The 23,705-nt window shown below is 41.2% G+C and overlaps 1 protein-coding gene and 1 long non-coding RNA gene across 6 annotated transcripts in view; one reads left to right on the top strand and one right to left on the bottom strand.

Moving 5' to 3' along the window:
* LOC138745936 (protein Wnt-7b) overlaps positions 1-23,705 on the bottom strand; it is a 154,391-nt gene that overhangs the window by 74,265 nt on the left and 56,421 nt on the right. Inside the window, exons 1-3 of one of the 5 annotated variants that reach the window (XM_069903489.1) lie at positions 13,910-14,352; positions 13,097-13,167; positions 11,016-11,242 (exon numbers count right to left, since the gene is read on the bottom strand). In XM_069903489.1, coding sequence (XP_069759590.1) covers positions 11,016-11,242; positions 13,097-13,167 — 298 coding nt within the window. In that variant the 5' untranslated portion in view covers positions 13,910-14,352. Of the gene's footprint in view, positions 1-11,015; positions 11,243-12,176; positions 12,292-13,096; positions 13,309-13,909; positions 14,353-21,650; positions 22,242-23,705 lie in introns of those variants that run through there. The other 4 variants (XM_069903488.1, XM_069903486.1, XM_069903487.1 and 1 more) reach the window with 4 other exon arrangements.
* LOC138745941 (uncharacterized) lies at positions 11,502-12,318 on the top strand. Its single transcript, XR_011346609.1, has 2 exons — positions 11,502-11,653; positions 12,179-12,318. It is a non-coding gene; the product is annotated as an uncharacterized lncRNA (long non-coding RNA).

Genomic DNA, 23,705 nt, shown 5'->3' with positions numbered 1-23,705 from the left:
ATAACTCTACAGTTTCCTGTGGCCTGGGCACAACAGTTCCATTACCAAACTGTGAAGCATCTGATCAGGATACTTTCTATGGTGCTTGTGTAAAGGAACCCGATAAATAAATATAAAATTATGTTAGAGCAGATAGTCAAAGTGTTTTTCACAGGATAGAGATATCAAATATCAGAGGACATAGCTTAAGGAGACATTTGAAGGAGATGAGCAAGGTGTTTATTTTAAACACAGAGTGGTAGGTGACTACAATGCGCAGCTAGAAAGGTAGTTGAAGCTGATACCAAGAAGCATTTAGACAGGCATATGAACATTAGATGTGGATTATGTGTAAGCTGATGATTTTAATTTGGTATCATGCTTGACAGAGACATCATGGACCAAAAGGCTTGTTTTGGCACTGTACTGTTCTGTGAAAGGGTAGTGTAATAAAGACTGAGGTACCTAGAACTCCTGTGACCTGTGCCACAATCCTCTTTTCTCTGTCTTTTTCTGACATGTGCATTCTAAATATGTTTGTCTGATTTTCTGGCTTCCAGCAAGTTACATTGTATCCATAATATATCTTTCACTGTGTCCAATAAAAGAGATGGAGATCAGAGTTAATTTAAATCAGATGTTGCTTCATTGGGTTTACTGGGTCTCCATGGAGTGAATGAAAATCACTCTCCAGCACCTTCTGAAGACACTTCTGCCGCATTGTCACAGCAATAGAGGGATTTTCCATTCAATCAGTTAATTGTGCTATAATACAAAGAATGGAAAGTAAAAGATTGATGTAGAAATCCCTGTATAACTACAGTTTTTGAATGTAAGAACTAGTGAACATGATTCCTCTTCTGTCTTTATGAATAAGTGAAGTAACCAAAGGCTTAACATAGGTGATACAAGAGTACTGGAGATTCAGTTTATCCTGTGATGATGAAATACAAAAAGCCCAAGTGCAATAGAAAGGAGGGAATGAACTTTTTGTTTTTCTCTATGAAATGTTTTTTATGTTGTTTAGGAACAAGTCTATAATCACTCTGATTTGTTCCAGTGACTTAGGCTGATGACATTCTGGGAAAATGAATTGATATGCTTAACTGCTTAGAAAAAAACCCAGCTGTTTCTGCCAATATTTTTTCCCCGACTTCAGTAGTTAATTGGTATCAGTAATAGATGCATCGTCTCAGCGACATCATGAATTTAAAAGATAATACCAAAGAATCTGGTCCCAATGCAATAGTTAATTTCCATATAGTCAATAATTATTTGATTGAAAAGAATTCAAGACTAGCACTGATGGACATTCAGAAAATGGCAACCAATTATATGGTGCCTTTAAATGATCTGAGCTGGTCCCAAAGCATTATTGCTAATGAAGTAATTTTGTAAAGTAGTCACAATTGCAAGTTGGAAACACAACAACCAATCTGGACAAACCAAACTCCCACACGTGAAAATTGCCTGGTATTTCATTTTCATTCTCTACACCACTCAACCTTAGGGTGGCCATTTCCAAATAGAAGAGGGGGGGGGGGAAAGAGAGAGAGAGAGAGAGAGAGAGAGAGAGGGAGAGAGAGAGAGAGAAGAGGGAGGGGGAGGGAGAGAGGGAGAGGGAGAGATTTAAAAACTTTTAAAATAAAATTTAAACTGTATTGCAAAAATAACAAATACAAACACACATATATGGTAACCTATGACCATGTCCTCCTTTTGGAACAGCCATCCGACTCAACCTCCACTGAAGAAAATGCAAAGATTTGGGGAATTATGACTATTGCAATGCTCAGTAGGCAGTAATCATTTTAAATTGTTAGGGGGAGATATTTTGCAGCAAAAAAAAATCGTGTGATCTATTGTCTGGTTTTAATGCATATATGTTCCTTTTAAAAAAAATTAAACAAACATTTGTCACTTATTAACACTAGCATCTAATGATTTAAGCCCAGATAAACATTTTAACATTAAGTTGCCTAATATAAAGTTATATTTGATACATGACTCTCATACTGCCTTTTTAATACTTAAAAAAAAGTTGCTTGTGCAGGCAAAAGCTCTGTTCTGCCGGCATACCAAATAGTCTCTGTTGCCATGAGTCTTTGCTTCTTGCTGTGAAATGGAAGCAAAAAGCCATCATTCCCAATCTGCTGGTTCATGGCACTTTGCTTATCACTTGGACATACTGAGTCCAAGCAGCCTTTATGGTCAGACACTACCCAACAGTGGAGGAAATCTATCAGAATATAAAATTGGAGCACACAAAATGATAAGGAATAGCTTAACCTCAGACTTAGGAGACATTCCTGATCTACATCTTGCTATTTTTCAACCTTCAAAATTAAATGAACACTAGAAAATAATGGATACTCAACAAGGCACTAATGTAACAAGACTAAATTGAAAATTTGATGAGGAAGATACTTTATATATATCACCCACCTCCAATTTACACTTGGCCTAGAATTATTATGGAGTAATTTAGTTATTCCAGCACCTCAATATTTTTAAGAATTATATTTAAAAAAGGTGATTAATTCAATTCAAACTTCGAAAGATTTTCCCAAATGATTGGCAATATATACAGGAAATACTCACTGGACCAGAATTTATTGGGCCCAATTCATCAAGCAGAATCAGCACTCCTGCTCTTATCTGGGCCACATGTATGGGGCTTACCTTACTGGCTCTCTGCAATTTTGAGATGGTGAGGAGTTCTTGACCATGACAAAACCTTAGGCTTAGTGCTGTGCGAAGATTGTATCTTCATCTCAACAACATTGACAGAAAGGCAGGCAAAGAATTGATCGAGGAACATAGCTGGCCAGTCATTGTTTTGAGTCTGAATCCTTTATCAAGACTAATATAGGCAAAATTATATGCATAAAAAGGGAGGAAGAAGCAGAGGATAGGACCAGGACAGGAGGTGCGAGAGGTGGAGAGACAGGTAGGGAGAGAAAACATTAGGAAATGGAGGGTAAGAATGTTAGAGAGAAAAAAATATATAGGAGTATGCTAAGGAGCAATGGAAACAGTTGAATAATTGAGGTTGGGGGTTACCAAAAAGTAAATAAATTGATGTTCTTGCTAGCATGTATAAGGATGGCTGAATACGAATAAGGGTCGGCACGGTTTGCATAGTTGTTACCACAATGCTGTTACAGTGTCAGTAATCGGGATTTGACTCCGGCGCTGCCTGTAAGGAGTTGGTACGATCTTCCTGTGTTTGCTTGGGTTTGCCCCGGGGGCTCTGGTTTCCTCCCACTGTTCAAAATGTACTGGGGGTTCGTACATCAATTGGGTGTAATTGGCCAGTATGGCTTATGGGCTGAAATGGCCTGTTACCATGCTATATGGCTAAATTTAAAAATTCAAGTTTATGTTTATTAGCCTTGCCCCATAATGGATGAAGCCAATGATGCCATTGCAGGAATGATTAGGGGCATTGACGTGGTTGGCTTCAGGAAGCTCAAGTTTAGACCCACAAACAGAGTGTTAGTGTTCGGGAAAGCAGTCACCCAATTTGCGTTTGGCTCACTGTAGAAGAGGTCACACAGAGTACACTGAATGCAGTAGATTAGCTTAGCTGATGTGAATGTAAAGCTCTGCTTCACCTGGAAGGCCCCTCCTTGTGGCCTTGGATTGAAATGAGAGAGATGTAGGGACAAGTTTTGCACTTTCTGCAGTTTCAGTAGGAAGTGCCTCAGGGTGGGAAGAGTGGGTGTGGGGGGGTGGGGGGGGGGTAATCAAAGAGACATCCCTGTGAAAAGTGGAGAGGGGAATATGTGGCTAATATTGGGATCACACTGAAGTTAGCAGAAGTGTCAGAAGATTATTTGACAGATGCAGAGTTTGTTGGAGTGGAAAGTGAGGACCAGAGGGAATTGTTCTGCCAGGGAGGAAGTAGGGCAAGGACAGTGAGGGCTGATTCAATGATAGTAAGAGGGAATCCACATTTATTAAAGAAGCATCTCTGATGACCTGAAGTGGAAAGCCTCATCCTGGGAACAGATAGGATGAAGGTGGAGGAATTGTGAGAAAGGGATGGTATCTTTATTAGGGACAGGATAGGAAGAGGTATAATCCAGGTAGCTACAGGAGTCGGTGGGTTTGTAAGAAATATCCATGAATAGTTTGTCCTCCAAGATGGAAATAGAAAGGTCAAGAGGAGAGAGCTGTCAGAAACAGTCTAGGTAAATCAATGGGCAGATTGAATTTAATAAAATGATCAAGTTCTGCATTGGTACAGGATGGAGAACCAATACAGTCGATGTAGTGGAAGGAGAGTTGGGAGTGGTATCTGAATAGGGTTAGAACAGGAACTATTCTTTATACCAGACAAAAAGACTGCCTTAGCTGGAGCTGATATATGTGCCTTGTGGCACACCCTGTTTCTGAAGAAATGGGAGGTCAAAGTCGTTAAATGTGAGGACAGGAGAGTGTTATTGATGAGGACTGAATGGCTTTGGTTCAAGAAAAAAATCTATTCAAGATTCCATAATCTGCAGCTTTTGTGATTATTAGCAGAAGGTCTATGACTTCCCTCAAAGTTGTCTTTAAATGTATTAGTTTTTACATTACTAACATTTTGAGATATTTAATAATGAATATATTTTAAGTAAATGTAATTTTAATTGTTCAGAAGTTGATTATGTTACATCACCTAATTAAGAAGAAGTCACAACCTCATCTCACTGTTACCTTCTGGAAGAAGGTATGGAAGCCTCTAGGTTCCCCAACAGCTATCAGGCTGTTGAACTTCCCCTTATTACCTGAATTATAACTACTCCAATGCCACAAAAACCTTTCTGCATATTGAAACAACTCTTTTCTTGCGCTACTGTAACTGTGAAAATTTATTATCTTTGATATGATCTTTTTCCTTACTGTAAGTGGAGTTTTTCCTAAGTTCCTGCTTGGCTGAATTTCAATGCATATGTATGCCATAGAAAATCCAGTAAATGTCCAAATATATATTTAGCTGGAGACATACAGGTGCTTGAATCTAAAGTAAAACACAATCTGCAGGAGGATTGCAGTAGGGCAAGTTAGGAGAAAAAGAATGGTCAACATTTCAGGCCAAAATCCTTCATCAATAGATTTTTGGCTTGAATAGTCAATCATTAGTTCTTCCAGCAGATTCTGATAGATGTAATCCCTAGAATCTATCAATATATCTTCTATTTGCCACACATGAATATGTTTGAATGGCTGGACATCTGCAGTTTCCTTTGGAACCACTGGCCATATCCAGCAAGATATGACCCACTGTCTCAACAGCACTATTAGTTGCTGGTGTGTAACAGACTGAAAGATTGTGTTTTATTCCAGTCAAACTTTGTTGCCTTACGTCAATGCTTTTGTTACAAATGGGGCCCTCAAGAAAAGATCTATAATTGGCCTATGTTGTTGCTCATTCTTGTTACTCGTCACTTGTTATTCCGTTGTTTACTCAATAAATTTAGACCTACAGCAGTTACAGGCAATTTTGGCCCACAAGTCCATGCTGCCCAATGTACACCCAATTAATCTACACCCCTGGAAAATTTCAAATGGTGGGAAGAAACCGGAGACCCCAGAGAAAACCCACGCGGACACTGGGAGAATGTACCAACTCCTTACAGACAGCATAGGATTCGAACCCGGGCCCCAATCGCTAGCGCTGTAAAGGCATTCCGCTAACCACTAAGCCAAACATGCCACCCCACCGTGTATCACAACAAAAAAAAATGCCATAGTTGGACAGTAACAAAACAGCCCTCTAGCCAACAAATGTGCACCAACCTTGCAGAAACCTTAATCTGTATGTTAGAAATACTAGCATGGATAAGATTCAAATTTGAAGATTGGTACTAGTGCAAAAAAGTATAGCTATTCAATTGACAAATTCAGAATATATTGCATATATAGCAAACTGCATTCCGTGTTTCAAATCATGTACAGTAAGTCTTTATGTGGAGGAGTATTATTTATAATAATTATTACAGGACTAGAGTACAATTAAAGCTCAAATTTTAATCCATTCTGATATGTTTAAATTAATTATGTGACCACAGCTCAGGCCCCAAGAATTAATATACATGACGAATTAGCTTCAAGATGTTGTAATTCATGATTGTGAAGTAATTTGGGCCCACTTGTGGCTTGCCTTGATACATGCAGATAGTGTTTTACAAGTGTCATACAATGGCTGGTACCATCAAGAGAATCTAATCATTTTTACATTTTTTGGCGTCATCAAAGACAAAGTCATCATAGAAACAGAATCATAATACACTTTAGCACAGAAACGAGCCCCTTCAGCCCTTCTAGTCTGTGCAGAACCATTTTTTTTGCCTAGTCCCACTGACCTGTACCCAACCCATAACCCTCTATACCTCTCCCATCCACAGACCTGTCCAAATTCTTCTTAATTGTTAAAATTCATCCTAAATTCCCACCTCAGTTGGCAGCTTGTTCCACAATCCTACAATTCTCTGTGTGAAGAGGTTTCCCCTCACATTCCCCCTAAACTTTTCCCCTTTCACTCTAACTCATGTCCTCTGGTTTGTTGCTCACCTACCCTCAGTGGAAAAAGTCTGTCTACATTTAGTTTGTCTATCCCTTCATAATTTTAAATACCACTATCAAGTCTCCACTCATTCTTCTATGCTCCAGGGAATAAAGTCCTAACCTATTTAACCTTTCCTTGTAACTCAGTTCCTGAAGTCCAGACAACATCCTAATAAATCTCCCTGCACTCTTTCTATCTTATTGATATTTTTTCCTGTAGTTAAGTGATCAAAATTGCACACAATACTCAAAATTTGGCTTCACCAATATCTTATACAACTTTACTATAACATTCTAGCTCCTATACTCAATACTTTGATTTACAATGGCCAATATGCCAAAGTTCTCTTTACAAACCTATGTACTTTCGATGCCATTTTCAGGGAATTATATATCTCTATTCCAAGGTCCCTTTGTTCTACTCTACTCCTCAGTGCTCTACCATTGAGAGTGTATGTCCTTTCTTGGTTTGTCCTTCCAAAATGCAACACTTCACACTTATCTGCATGAAATTCCATCTGCCATTTTTACAGCTGGTCCAGATCCCTCTGCAAGCTTCGAAAACCTTCTTCGCTGTCCACAACACCTCCAATCGTAGTGTCATCTCCAAACATGCTGATCCAATCTACCACATTATCATCCACGTCATTGATATAGACAACAAACAACAATGGTCCAGCACCAATTCCTGAGGCACACCACTTGTCACAAGCCTCCAGTCTGTGAAGCAATCTTCTACCACTACTCTCTGGCTTCTCTCATCCAGCCATTGTCAAATCCAGTTCATTACTTAAACATGAATACCTAGCATCTGAACCTTCCTGACTAATCTCCCAAGTAAGACTTTGACAAAGGCCTTACTAAAGTCCATGTAGACAACATCCACAGCCTTTCCTTTACCAATTTTCCTAGTAACCTCCTCAAAAAACTCTATAAGATGATTAAACACGACCTACCACACACCAAGCCATGTTGACCATCTCTTATCAGTTTCTGGCTATCCAAATAATTGTCTATCTGATCTCTTAGAATACCTTCCAATAATTTACCTCCTACTGATGTCAGGCTCACCAGCCTATAATTTCCTGCGTTACTTTTGGAGCATTTTTTAAAACAATGGAACAATGTGAGCTACCCTTCAATCCTCTGGCATCATACCTGTAGTTAAGGACATTTTAAGTATTTCTGCCAGAGCCCTGCAATTTCTACACTAGCCTCCTGCAACGTCAGAGGAATATCTTGTCAGGTCATGGGGATTTGTCCACTCTTATTTGCTTTAAGGCAGCAAGCACTTCTTCCTCTTTAATCTTTATAGGTTCCATGACCTCACTACTTGCTTTCCTTACTTCCCACAACTTGGTGCCTGTATCCTGAGTGAATACTGATTTTTAAAAGAAAACACATTTAAGATCTCCCCCATCTCTTTTGGCTCCAGTCAGAGACAAAAACTCTGATCTTCAAGGGGCCAAATTTTGTCCCTATCCTTTTGCTGTTAATATACCTATAGAAACTCTTAGGATTTTCCTTCATATTGTCTGCCAAAGCAACCTCATGTCTTTTTTTTTGTGCCTTCCTGCATTTTTTATACTCAAGTACCTCATTTGCTCTATGTTGCCTATACCTGCTTTACACCTCTCTCTTCTTCTGAATCAGATCCTCAATGTCCATCAAAAAACAAGGTTCTGCTAACCTGACAGGAAACTCTGTACTCTCAAAATTTCACCTTTGAAAGTCCTCCACTTACCTTGCACATCCTTACCTGAAATCAACTTATCCCAATCCACGTATTCTAGATCATTTTTCATTTTCTCAAAATTAGCCTTTCTCCAATTTAGAATTTCAACCAAAGTACCAGACCTATCCTTCTCCACAATTAACTTGCAATATGATCACTGGGCACAAAATGTTCCCCAACACATTCTTCTGTCACCTGTTCTGTCTTGTTCCCTGCAAGAAAATCCAGTATTGCATTTTCCCTGATGACCAATGCCAATCCTCCCCATTTTGCGCCTGCTTCCCCCCACCCCCCCACAACCCCCACCCTGTTCTTATGTGTCTAAAGCAACAAAAGCTTGGAATACTGAGCTGCCAATCCTGTCCTTCCTGCAACCAAGTTTCACTAATGGCCACATTGTCATAATTTCATGTGCCAATCCATGCTCTAAGCTTGTCTGCCTTTCCTGCAATACACTTTGCATTGAAATAGTTGTACTTTAGAAAATTTCCACCATGTGCAACCTGTTGACTTCTAACAGTGGATGTCATTTTCACATATTTTCTCTCTATATATGTTCTGGGGTATAGGGAGCTCTGAGGAGAGGGAGTACCTTTGGTGCTGATAGCTGCGCCTCACTAAGGTGGGGATGGTAGACATCCCTGGACCTCACTCATCTCCCAAATCTCTGCCTTGTTGGCTCCTCGTGCCACACCCTGCAAACCACTTCAGCGAACAGGCAAAAACAAGGTAGTGTCATTACTACACCACTAGATGATCATCCCAATGGCAGAGCAGGCAGAAGAGGAGAAATCCCCCAATGATTGCAAAGGCGGATGAAGATGCCCAACAATGGGTAGGAGGCTTGTGAGCACACAGCAAGAACTGCCGTGGACTCACAACACTCAGGACCCATCTACCTAGCACGTGAAGCCTGGATTCGGTGGACTGTGCGGAAGAAACCATCGGGCAGAAAAGCAATTCTCAGCAATGCGTCGTGGAGCGCTAAGAGGGCACATATACAGGACACTGCTAGTCATCCACTGCATCCTGACCTGTCTCCAGCCATCTCGACTATGTCTTGCCCACTGGGTCCAGATAGGCCAGGGCGAGAGAGAGTGAGGCTGACAACCTGCGCAACCCTCCCTCACTTTAATCCAAGTCAAGCGCAAGTCATGACTTCAAATATGTTCTGGCACTCTGGCTCCCATCCCCCTGCAAATCTAATTTAAACCCCACATCCAGGGGTGGAGAGGAGTCTTGACGACAAGAAATGTAATTGGAACAATCAATTAAATCTACGAGTTATACATTAGTAAAATGCTAACTATCACAATATCAGCAGGCCAAAAGGTGCAACATCTCCCCAACTCCCTAAAATCATCCAGAGACAACTTTGGATGCAATGGATCCATAGTGGGTCAACACAGCTGCAACAATACTGAAAAAGCATGATGCAGCCCTGCTTGCTTACCATCCCTTCCATCATCTTCAACCGTTATTCCTTCCTGTCGTGTATATTCTCTGCATAATGCAGTGCAACTTTGCCAGCACCTACTTGACCACCTAGAATGAATAGGACAGGTTGCCTGCTACAAGTTCTCCAACAAGTCGCACACACTGTTTTTCCCCCGCAGTTCATTGTATAATTATCCTAGAGCTGGTCACCTAACAGGATTGGGGTTATACCTTCAATATCTTTTGAGAGCATGCAGGGATGGGCATCTGTGTTGGCTTTGCCAATGACGCACAACTCGCATGAAAGAATAAGAGAGTTGTATTCTTTATTTTCTTTTGAACACGATGATTATCAATCCTATCTCTAAACAAATTACACTTATTTAAAAAAAGGTTGCGCAATCTAGATACACCGAAATCTTTAAACAGGTGCCTCACATTTTATAACCGGAAATTGTAATTTTACCTCTGGGAGCTGGGCAGAGCCTTTCGCGGCGAATGTATTACAGTTTCACCCTGTTTGAAGTCGTCCGACCGCATCTCTATTCTTTATAAATCATTGAACTTAATTTAGCAACAGTTCGCAACTCTGCAGATACAAAAGACACTAAAAGTCGATATGTTCCACGTTTGGGTGGGCAGGGTACGGAAGCCGAGAATATCACATTGATCAGATTGGTACACCTTCACTGCGAACAATAGCCCTTTTGTTTTAAAGGGCGTGTGATGCCATTACAGTAGCTGTTGCAGCAACACCTGAGTTCCGCGTTCACATTATCAACATAATTTTGAAATCTACAACGCGCATCATCCAAGTTCTAAACCACAGTATTTTTTTAAACTTTATTTATTCGTTCAAAAAAACAAATATGACATATACAGCAATTAAACATGAACATTTTTTAGCGCCTGATACATCAGTAATGTTTTCACACTGTACTCCTGTTTATACAATTCCTCTCTTGCTTTTATATATGTGTGTGTGTGTGTGTGTGTGTGTGTGTGTGTGTGTGTGTGTGTGTGTGTGTGTGTGTGTGTATATATATATAAAAAGAGAGAACACCCCCCCCCCCCTCCTTCAGCCAACTCTCCAAAGGAGAGCTAAGCCACAGTATTTAAAATGATTATCAACATGAAATGTGCAACACAGAATGGTCACAACCACGCAGGGTTATGGTCACGGTGTAAAAATAAAGTGAACTCAAGAGCAAATAGGTAGAAGCCTGCAAGGCACTTGAGGCCGGGACAACACTGGCCTTCATTCGTTGCACTCTCGGACGCTGACATCGGGGTCATTGGTTTGACTTACCCACTCTTAGCTCCTGTCCGAAGACGGTTTTCTCTCCAAGGGCTGAGCAGTTCCATCGGCCGTACCTGAACTGATACTGACACTCGTTGATCCCCATCTGCGCGCCTTCCCCGATCACGATGATGGCATCCGGGCGGCTCTGACAGATTGCCCGCTGCCGGGGCGCCAGTCCTGGGATCTTGTTGCAAATGATATTCGCTCCCAAGGCCACAACGGATGATAACGCTCTGAAATAGAAGAGCGACAGAGAACAATGAAAACAAATCACAGCATAAACATCATCAAATCTAGAAGGCTACTGCATGAATGGGCTCTCTGGGCAAAAAAAAAATCACATCTGCAAGTGTTTCCAAATAACTTGGTTCAATTGGCGCCCGTCCACTTTCTGCCCAGAACTACATTGCACTGGACGGAAAGCCGCCAGAAGGTCTGCAGTCATGTAATCCTTTCCCGGTTTGACACGGAACTACAGGATGAAGGGGTTAAACCAGAGAGCAGGTCCTACAACGTAGAGAGTTCCATTCTCTCCCCTCTCGCGAAACGCCTGCCGTTTCCGTCCCCCCTTTGAGAAAAATAAACAGCCACAGCTTTTCTGAAGCACCCGACTGAACAACGTATAATTAGGGCCAGTGAGGAGGGTGAGAATGTGTAAATGTGGATTAATTTTAAACGGATGAATTTCAGAACGGGATTTTAGACGCAGGGAAGGACGGGACCTAATTTAGTATCAGAGAGAACCAAAGCAACACGCACTTTGCCCTGCCTAGATCAGAAAGCAGGGCTGAGCGAAACCCTTTCCAGATAACGAATGCAACGTGCTTTTACACTTTTCCTCCCTATTCTGGCAAGAAGCAAGTGCCAGTTTGACAGATTTATTTAAACATTTTAGGGGGAGGGGAGAAACTACCAGCTCAATAACTGGCGGTGTAAGTGGTAGTAGGACTGTAGTAAGTGTCAGTCTTTGGAACAACTAAAGAGCAGAGTAACGCAAAGGTATGAATGACCAGGCATTTGATGAAGACCCGACAACAGGAAAAAAAAATGCAAAGCATTCTTTCTTCCGAGTGTTAGAACTTACAGGCGAAACGACAAAGTTACGGCGTAAATTGACTTTAAGATATCTGAGGACTTATTTTAAACAAAATGTTTGTTCCGACTTACAGGTAACTTCCGCTGGTGAGGATAAGAAACATCTGCGGGTAATAAACTGACAGAAGCACACTGCGGGATAAAAAGATGATCATGGTCGCCCTCTGCTTCAATTCCTGCTGGTACTGTTTGTTTTATTAAAATGAAAATGCTAGATGCTATGTGTGAGCTCGTTCTTTGTGAAATTCCTCGGATATCAGATTTGTCCAATGTCTTGCCGCTAGATTGGTGTTTTTGCCTCTCTTTCATGACGGAGCAGTGGTTTGTAGTTGGGAGTTGCTGTTCAAATGGTTGAGTGTTTTGTGAGAGTTCATCTGCTCTCAGGAGACCGCCTGTTGCAATTGGGCAGACAGGCTAATCCCAGCCACTGCAATCCGCCCACTCCCTTTCAAAGCACAATGGGGTAAAAATGACAATGAAAATCGCCCTGATCTGCTTAGAGGCAGCTAGATAAATACCACGACCATCTTACTTTAAAAATGGGAAAAAAAATGACGAATAAGTTCTACAATTCTGAGCAACAAAGTGGAATTGACCACAATTAAAGGGGGGAGGGGGGAGATTTTCCTCGGGTTCGGAGTAATATGATCTGTTTGTAGCAATATGTTTGTTACTGAGAGGAAAAGGTGATTTCTGTATGGAAAGATGCATCACTTTATAAATGTTCCAGATGCTACCGGTAATATATGCTTATTATTTGTTTTAAAGCTGACGATGCTTTTGTTGGTTTGGAATCTTAGAGTGTGAGGGATTCTTGTGAATGTAGTGTTGTGAGTGCAGTTGTGATGAATTGCGAATGTTGTTGACCCTCCACACACATTTACCGCCAATCATTGGGGTGGCCACGAAATGACACTGATATTCAGTACAGTGGGAGGTACTCAATGATCAGACAGAATGTCAACATATTTTAAAATATCGGATGGCCCTACCTGGACATTGAGTCGCGAGATGTGACCATGGTGAGAGTCTGTGGGATATCATTATCGTTTGGATCTTTCATCTGAAAAGAAATTGTTCCAACCATTTTGACTCGGATGAGTTGCCACTAAGAGAAGAAAAAAGTCCCTGGTGTTTTGTAGTCAGGGAGCACCACGTGTGGGTACATACGTAGCACTTGGTGCGGTAACGCACCACAGATTATTCAGAAAAGGGTATCTGTGGTAATGACCAAGGAGGGCGTCAAGGGCTTCACAGCGGGAAAGGTTAGGCGAGTAGCAGACATTTTTGTTCCAAAACAGAAAAAGGTGCTCTTTTGGCGAAGAGGCCAATTTGGGATGGGGAGAGGAAATGGATTTTTAGAACACTTAAAAAAAAATGATACCATATACTGGGCTACCTATGAGGAAGAGATGGATTCCTTAGAACACAAGGAGTAGGAGGAGAAATAAGACACCCTCCCTTGCTCCATGGCTAATCTGAGCTGGCCTCAAATTCACTTTCCCGCCAGTTCTCCACAACGAAACACGCGACCGCTGATCAAAACATGAGAATGCCCATCTTAAAAATATTCAGTGATTTGGCTTCCACAACTATCTGGCGCAGAACACATGAACACAGTATGGCAAGATCAAAGGTGTAAAACATTGACAAGTTGACTCTAATGTTGATACAGAGTTATTTCCAAGCGGGTGCATACGGAATTGTTTAAAAGGGGCTGATTTCACACCAATCGTCTAAAGCACGACGGGCTTTAAGTCAGAGTGAAGTGGTAAACACAATGCTGGAGAAACTCAGCAAAGTACCTTGATGAAGAGCTCAAGTCTGAAATGTTGGTTCTGTATCCTTATCTCTGCAATTCAAAGTGCACTGTTTGATCTGCTGAGTTTCTCCTGCATTGTTTTTACTTCGACCTCAGTGTCCGCAGACTTTCTTGTTTTATGACTGAGAAGTGTGTCCACCCAGCAGTCAAGACGAAGCGCTTTCAAACTTTGCGAGCGATGTTGGCATTAGAACTTCACATTCCCAGGATTTAACCGGGCAGTCTACATTTTCTAGATATCGTGCCACTTTGCAAACATACTTTAAATATCACAATGCGGGGCGGGGACATCTACACACGCATTTAAGCGCACATTTAGGCAAGATAAGATTTGGAGGGTTTCGGCCTGGTCTCAGATTAGCTCTGCATTCTAACTTCCCAAAGAAAACACGGAGCCGAGGCCCTGTGGGAGTTTCGTGGTTGAATCTTTCCTCAGAGTGGATCTAACGGGCTGGAATGGATCGAATTCTATTCGAGCACGTGGTATTTTTGAATTGAAACTGTAATTAATATAGGGTGACATTGCCAGTGGAAACAATGCACCTGCGAATTGGAATTAGATTTCCTGAACTCAGTCTCCACACCAATGTTTTAACTGGTTCCTGGGCACCCACCCACGTGCTGCGTGCAACAGGTGAGTTGACAAACCACGCTGGCAATGATGCGGCTGGAGAGAGCCGATCAGAGACAAATAAAACTGTGGTTGGAATTATGATCACAGCCCTTGGTGGTTTCACGTAACCTATCAAATAACACGACTGAAACACGAAAGTCTGCAGATGCAGGAATTGAAGTAAAATCACAGTTGCTGGAGAAACTCAGCAGGTCACACAGCGTTTCGCGCTGGAGCACTTCATCACGAGACCAGTTTTATTAAGTTGTGTTACTCTTATCGGGCTTTGGCAATTGAGACACTTTACCTTTCATCAACATTTGGGGCAACATGAATCGGAATCTATTTACATTCCTCTCCAGCTCTGTTCCATCTTGAATACAAAACGCTGCTAAGTGGCTGCATATAATAAATAGAAGTACTTTCATTCAAACCTAATAATTTCACAGAAAAACTTGTATAACCTCTTAGCACAAACACAGTTAATTTTTTACAATCAATACTTTTGTTTGTTACAGTGAAACTTGCAATTTTTTTTTATTATGAAGCGCCACGTGCTGAATACTTTAATTCGAAGCATGAAAGGGGGTTTGATGGGGTATGCATGTAGCAATTTCCTACCGCCATAGGTTCTTCTCATCGGTTACACGCTACTTAAATGCATACCACAGCACGTACTCTTACACCTTGGTGTGTTCCAGTCGGCAACACTTGGTGATGGATGAGAACAAGACCAACAAGTCTGTCAATAACCGTACGTTTAATGTAATTAAGAGGTGCAGAGGGGAATATGAATATTTTTTTCAAGCAGAGGCTGATTGGAATTTGGAATGTACTACACGAGAGGGTAATGGAGGCTCGGACTGACATAAATGTAAGTACAGATATATTGACGAGCACTTGAAATGCCAAAACTGGTAAATGGGATAAACTACGGGGTTTGTTGGTTAATTGGTGTATTTGCACGGACTCGAGGGCCAGAAAGGCCTGTTATCTCGCTGTATCTCTAAATTTAACATTAAAATTTAAAGTATACATGCGCACTTGATAATCTCATAGATATGGAGGGCCAAAAGGTCTGTTTCAGTGGCATGGCTTCATAATTCGAAGTTTCTGGTAGCAACAATGCCCTTTTCACAGATTCGATAGTCCTCCCACACGATTTTGTCTGTACACCTCTCTGGGGACACACCTCTCTGGGGACACACCTCTCTGGGGACACACCTCTCTGGGGACACACCTCTCTGGGGACACACCTCTCTGGGGACACACCTCTCTGGGGACACACCTCTCTGGGGACACACCTCTCTGGGGACACACCTCTCTGGGGACACACCTCTCTGGGGACACACCTCTCTGGGGACACACCTCTCTGGGGACACACCTCTCTGGGGACACACCTCTCTGGGGACACACCTCTCTGGGGACACACCTCTCTGGGGACACACCTCTCTGGGGACACACCTCTCTGGGGACACACCTCTCTGGGGACAGTTAGTACAGCATAAGTCAACGGAAATGTGAGTGACCATGAGCTCATCTGGTGTACTATTCAGCAATATTATCACAGGAGAAGGACAGAGGATTAAATGCCACTCTCATAACCCTGAACCTAAAGAGAGAGCATCTCACATGTAAATACAAGGCGTTCTTTCCAAATCAGGGCTCAGAAAGTCATTAGATTTGGTAGCTTTATGATCAAATACAAGACAGTCCTAATCAAAAGCAGAAAGGCTGTCGATGTTTGGAGCCTGAAAGCTTCTTCAGAATCTTAGGCCTGAAAGGTTGACTGCCTTTTACTGCACTAGACTGCAGTTTTTCCTGTTGACCTCTGAGGGGTGATAGAGTATTGGACAGAAGATGGACTGAGTTCCTCCACCTCCTTCCTAGTGTCAGAGCCAGGTTGGGAATTCTAGTTAACAGGAATTTAACTCGCCCTGCCAGGTTGGGGCGTTTCACACCGCATGATTACCAGGAGTAAATTAGCCAGTTAATCCTCAGGGAATTGATGGTGTGAAGGGTTTTTTTTTGTCAATAATAGAGTCTAAACAACAGAGGCAGTTAGGTTAATTCTATTCCTGTATGGCATTACTCTCTTTATTAGGCTGTGAACATTTCTGACAAGATATGCATTTATGCTCACCTCCAGTTACTCTTGAGTAAATGGCAGTGAGCATATTCTTGGAAAACTATAGTATTGTAGTAGTTAGGACAACTGAATAACTTTCTGGGTCATTTTAAAGGGGAGTTGAAAGCCAAACATATTACTGTGCAACTGTAGTAACAAAGACTTAACTAAATAAGAGCAGATTATTTAAATTTCCTATCCTGGATGGCATTAATTAACCAATGAGTTTTTATACCTGATAATTTTTATGATCACCATTATTAAACTAGTTTTTCAATTTTTATTATTTAATTAATCTTAATTTAAATTTCTCAGATGGCAACATGTAAACCCATGTCTCTGGATTGTTAGTCTAAGCCTCTGGGAATGCCTGTTTGGTCATTTAACCATTGCAGCAGTCATTGACTAATACTCAGTGCTCAACCATTAATCACCATTTCAAACTGATGCTGGGAGCTGCAATGAACCAACACAAGAGGGCAATGCCATGATCCTGGACAAGCCAGTGAACCACTACTCTGTTCTTATCATGATTGTCAAATACATAGAGGTGCTGTTTATACAGTTCAGGTGCAAAAGTCTAAACCAAAAATTGGTAGGACAAATTATTAAAGCAAGTAGAAACAAGTGGGTGCAAACTTCCTTCAACATAACTGCAGGAACTTGCTGATTGGGTGCAAAATATTCATGGTGTCTAGGCAGCCCTAGTCTGGTTTATTCCTCACAACACCATTACTGTAAGTATTTTGTCTGGAAATGAACAGGGACACAATGCATAGAGCTCCAGCCAAATAGGGAAGGATGTGTTCTCATTAGCCATTTTTGCATGTAGCTACTTCAAGAGATGTTTTAAACCTTTTAATGTAAACTTAATGTACTTGTGTGTGCTGAAGTTTTACCTGTCCTCCACCGTGAAAGAAAGGTGAGTTTTGCCTCACTAATCAGACATAAACATCCAGATAATCTAAAACTTTACATTCTCACACCACCAACTCTTCCAAATACACCACTGGCTTGTCCCTACAGATGCTCCCTGTAGCATCAAGCTGCTGGGCAATGGTCAGCTCAGAAAATAAAGCATCCTGAAAAGGGGAGAAGAAATTAACCCAGTTGGTTTACTATCCAACAAGATGACCCACACCATTTGACCAGATCAATCCTCACCTGTAAATAGCACTAGTCGTCACAACTCTCAAAACGAATGGTACCCATGATCACACAGGTGGCCCACTTCATGACATTAAATGAAGCTCTTAACAATGAGTTTGATTCATTCTCCTGTTCGACTTGGTCAATTACTATTGTAAAGGTGTTAAAGTAATTTGTATTTGTAACCAATTATGAATGTGCATGCTGGTTGTCAATTGGCATTGAACCCCAGATGTCTGCCAAATGTTAGACCATAAATTCAAGAGCCTTTCATTCAAAAGACTCATTGCACAGGAAAGGACAACGGTGGATGTTGGGACCTTTGAACTAAAAGTAGGAAATTCAGATTTTTTTTAAAATTGGGCTTCAGAGTCATTTCTATAAATTGTTTGTTGGCCTTAAGTCACCATCGAACAACATTGTTAAAATTGATGGTAAAGCACAACTGAATTATGAATCAATTATCCAACACAAACATGATATGTCTGCCGCGAAATAGTTCACAAATTAAAATTATGCAAGGTTTTGGTGAGATGTAAACGTTACAATGGAATATCGCACCAAAAATTCAAATTTTAGTTGTGAATTCTGGAGGTTCCTTACCAGAACGCAATAAAGAATTCAATCATTAATATACGCTTGACGTTTATCAACAGGTAGGAATTCATGAAACTTGCAATGATTCGGTTTATAGGACCAGCAAAAAGCCACATTTAAACACGTGGAATAATAAGATACAGAAAAAGATTCGTAATTTTGCGCATCCGAGAACAAACTTCAGGTGGAACTACTCCCTCAACCGACCATTAAAGGAATGCCTAACCAAGGATTGCCTTCCTATTCTCTCGTGACATTAGAAAGCTTTGACATTGGAAGGCATCGTTTCTGGAATTGTTTGCTCCGAAACAGAAACGCTCCTGAACCTAACGGACATCTTTACGTCTTTATTCCGCAGGATCTGACCGGAATTATGTTTGGAAAAACGCAATCATTTCAAAGGACTATATTATTTTAATTGCTGTACTTTTTGGAGACGGCTCGCTCTGTCTCTAAGATTTCACCACACGCCCCCCCCCCCCCCACACATTTAAAACTGAAATTCATTGAAATGATCTTGATTTGTAAATGATGCGAATGTAAATGATCGATACACAGCCAATGCAAATACTGTTTTAATCTACAACCTTCGGTTCATCTCCCGTCAAGTGTGGAATCTTTTTTTAGCCAGGTTATTGCCAATTCACAAAATTTAAAACGTGCTTTTGGATAAATCAAATAAGACCGTTTTGAACACATTATCAAACAAATTTGGCTTTTTAGATATTGATCTTGAAGAGGGAAGTGTTTAACTAGAAAACTGGCTCAACAATTAAAAAAAATAAACTGAAACATGGAATGGTTTCAGCACTTGATAATAAATGTTCTTCGTTACAAGTCAACAGATAACCGCCTGGTAGAACATCAAGCCTCAGAAGACTGTGGAAAGACATATCATTTGCGTTAAGTACTTCTGATTGCAACACAAAAGTTTCCTATGGTGAAAACCGAGTGCAAATAAACTCGTCGCTCGGCATTTTTAAGATAAAAGCCAGAATATACAGAAATCTGAAATTAAATAAAGAAAATTTAAAAAAGTTTCAAGAGACATTGTATTTTCGTTTAAACCCCTAGTAGCTCTCTTAACTAACTTAATATATCAGTTATAAACAACTGTTTTTGAAATTTGGAAGTAATTGCTTCAGATTCAGGTCCAATATGTGATATCTGCACACCCATCGTTACCAAGGAAGAAAACTTTTTCTGATTGGAAAATACTGTGAGATTTAATCTTACTTCATAATTAGCAGGACTATATAACAGCCACACGTTGGATGAATGTGACAGGAACGAACCTCAGTTATCAGATAATGAAAACCGATCTGCTAATTTAATGCAGACGCGATTTGCGTTGTAAACGGGAAGTTACAATGAATGAACTGCGAAGGAAGTTTAACGGGCTGGATACACGGAGTCTACCGATTTATACATGTTCAGATATTAGTTTCCAATTAGATGGGACCCAAAAAAGTCAAAGCTGTCTTTAGACGGGCACTCTGAGTGCGTATCGCTTGATTTTCAGTATCGAACACTATATCAATTATCTATCACAAATGACCAGGCATGCAACCCGAGAAAGTTTTGGAGAACGGAAAGCCCCTCCCCACCCCGAGTGTGTAACCTATCTTTTGGGAAGATGCAAGGTCCCATTAATCTGTCACGCTTAATCCCTGTAAATGTATACGCAACATACAGAAAACCCGTCAACTTTGCAGTTGGTATCAAAACATACCTGAAAAGAGCTCATAAATTAGAAGGGCGAAATCAAGACATTCATCGTGCACTCAATCCATCACTACAACCAGCCATTCAGATATCTGCCAACATTATGGTTCAGGTCTGAGCCACAGGAACAGAATCAGCAACTCGCAACCCATCCTTCCAAACGTGGCACTTGCCTCCGCGCTATACAAAGTGACGTGCCAACTCCAGCTTCCCTGAAGTACATGTAAATATGGCCCAAACTCTGTTATCCATCCCAACATGTCCCACCCCGTCTGACAACAGTTAGCCTTCCAGAATTCCTTCCAGAATTGAAACGAGAGAAATGGACAACACGAAAACCGAGTTAAGTCCCTCTGGCGCTCAGGTGGCTACTTTCGGCAAGGATTAGTTTTGCTAACAGGAAGATTGTTGTGTTATCCAGTTCAGGGGAGGGAAGTAACTCTCTGTGGATCAGAGCGAACACGATCTTGCATAAACTTTTAAAAATTGACAATTGATCTAAATTTGCCACGGTTCAGTCCTGATCCTTGAATCGGGGCTGTTAAAATCTGTGCCTTAGGTTTTTTTTGCGATACGATATTTTGGTTTTGATCTAGGTTGCGAACCTATCTGCCTCCCCCCCCCCCCCCCCCACCCCCCTCCATTTCAACCGCTGAACTCGGAACGCATCCAGCAATTATCAGAAGCATCGACTGCCCTTCTTAAGAGATGGGGATTTAGCCGATTCTCAAAAAAAAGTCGTGCATTCTTCATACAAAAATCCTACAACTATGCAGTGGCCAAAAATATTTGAGTTCAGAGAGGATAACAGGTAGCAGCGCATTCTAACAAACCGGGACTGTTGGGTTAGTGCTGAGGAATGTGGAAATACAACTTAGCCTTGCAACTAATAAGGGCATAGAGGCAAAGAAGTTGCCAAATATTCATAAAAGCGCAATCGGTCTACTGTGAGAAAACAACGCATTAAAACAATAATCTGAAGAACCCGACGTTGCAATAGCAGGTGTTGTCCGCGTACTCAATTCGACAATTTCGGCCTTTTATTTCGATTCTGTTCTTTCTTCTCCGGCGGTCTACATGCGCTAAACGCGGCCGTATTCCAATCTATTACATCAGAGAAGGGCAGGCAAACCAGTTGTCAGATAATTTCAACACGTTTGCATGATGGATAGCATCGGTGATTCTGCCCAGGCCTGCAAGCTCGCTATGCTTTGAAAATGACTGCTTAAGAATCTTATATCAAGTGATTCATATTTTAAGATCTTTAAAGGGGAAGTCAATATAAATTCTTCTCAGGCCCAACGTTATAGATAGATGAGTCCAGCCCCCAAACATCCCCACACAAACTATCCAGAATTTACAATAGAATGTAACATGTTCCCTTTGGCATTCAAAGCCAGTGAAACCGTCCGCCTATAACGTGATGTTTTTGTACAAAATACAAGATTAAATCACCCTCCCCCACATATGTTGGTTTCCTCCTTCCAACAAAATATTAGTTTCTCTACTTACCCTAACTTGACGTAGATGAGACCCAGGCAGAGGAAGACAAATAGAATCCACCGTCGAAAGTTCCTGTGCATGTTCTAGAATCAGGGATTCGCCGAAAAGTTCAAATTCTGCGATTTTGTCGATTTAAAAAGAGATTCACAAAACCACAAGCAAACTCAAAAGAATTTGCAACCCTGCTTCATCGGTCGGGCGAGACTCAGATCATTGCAGTTCATGCTCCCTTGCGTAGTATCTATGATGGGACACTCATATCTTTCCAATTCCATGTGGATACCTTCCCCATTTATATTCAGCTCACATAAAGATAGGGAAACAGACCGACTCCGCTGTGTAACCAAGGGAGGACACCAGAGGGGTAGTCCGAGTTTGCTCAGGCATTGCATTGCATGTGTTGTTAACTTGTCCAGAATTCTCCAGTGCTCAGCTACCTTCTATCATTGTTGAACGGTTGGATTATCGTTAACGATAGCCTGATGGAGTTGGTTTAAAATATCTCGAACTTCGTTCACCTCGCCCTCCGTCTGATGACATCCATTTACCTGCCCGATATGGTTTGCTGCCGAGCGACACGATCGTCACCAAAGAGGAAAAAGAGGGAGATGCAGACAGAGAGATACGCCTCCAATAAATCAAGATAGCAAAACGATGTCTGAGCAAGCTGTTGCCCATAGCTCACGAAAACACGTGTTGCTTTTGTTCAGAAAAGCTCTTCGCTGCCAACTAAAAGATAAAATGCGACAGGTTGTGCGAGATAAACGCGAAAGGGGGATTCGCATTAACACCCCTCTCTGTCTCCCTACTTTTTCTAACACGTTTATGAAAACATCCACGATTTAAAATAGTACATAAAGCCTTCTCTTTCATGCTCTTGTATTGAAAACAAATAATCCTGACACTGACATTTCAGAGCCGCACGTATACCTTGTGGCAAATAGGGAGAACACAGAGACTTGTGTTTTCTGGGTTGGGTTGTTTTGCAAATTATTTCATTTCGAATGAGAGATTCTGAAAGCCCTCTAACTTCTCAACATTGACTATTGCGATAAATCTGGAAACAAGCATAAACGAGCTATGGTTTCAGATTATTGCTCTTCAAGATAATTAACCCAGTTTCAGTAAATAGAGCACTGTATTCTCAGCACGTTCCCGCAGTTCCACATATAAATGGTGGTCAGGATATCCTTCAACAAATGTCCATTCGGGACAAATACCCACAGATGCATTTCTGCAGTTACTTATTTCCATTAGATTTGTTCAGGGAAGGTAAGAAAATTGACACTGTTCCAAATTCATAATACGCTTGTTTTAACTTCAATTTCACTTGAATGTTCCCATTCATCTATCACAATAACTCCCAGAGAAAGGAATGGAAATATTGACTATCTTAAAAGAAAAAAAATCAAATTGCGATCAATATTCGTTTAGCAATCTGTCACAAACTGCGCCAGATACACTGAAATTATGGTTTTGACGAGGTCACATTTGTTGTCCCCATGTCTGCACATGTGCACAGTTCACACCATCTCAGAAAGCGCAATTCATGAACAGCCCCAATTATTATGTAGCCCGTTACTGGACATCTCATTGATCTTATAAAACGTGTCATTCTGAATATGATCCCCAACCCCTGGAGTTCGCAGTCACACATCATCTGTAGTTAATCTCCAGCACTGACATACAAATTGCTTCTTAACATGAGCAACATGTACTTTCTATCTGAGCGTTATCTTGGCCGGTCACCTGAATTGTAGTAGATTGAATTTTGCAAGATCAGAGACGGTGGTTATATTTTGCAGTATGTGCTTGTATGTATCTGTAGTATGCGTGTGCGTGCACATCCATGTACTAAGTAAACCCCCCACCCAGGTTCAACCTGCTGTCCGCACAGCCGTTCCCTGATTCTCCCAGAGTTCCCATTCAATTCTCTGTGATATTTTCATCTGGATTTGCCGTATGGACTGACATTTGTTATCGTAAACTGTTGATCAATTTTAGCCTATGTTACACTGGAAACGAAAAAGATAGACCTCAAACATCTTTTGCCCTCTCACTTTT

This window comes from Narcine bancroftii, chromosome 11 (genome assembly GCF_036971445.1).
Source record: "Narcine bancroftii isolate sNarBan1 chromosome 11, sNarBan1.hap1, whole genome shotgun sequence".
In the NCBI taxonomy this organism is placed as follows: Eukaryota; Metazoa; Chordata; class Chondrichthyes; order Torpediniformes; family Narcinidae; genus Narcine; species Narcine bancroftii.
This window is presented reverse-complemented; position numbering and strand designations above follow the sequence as displayed.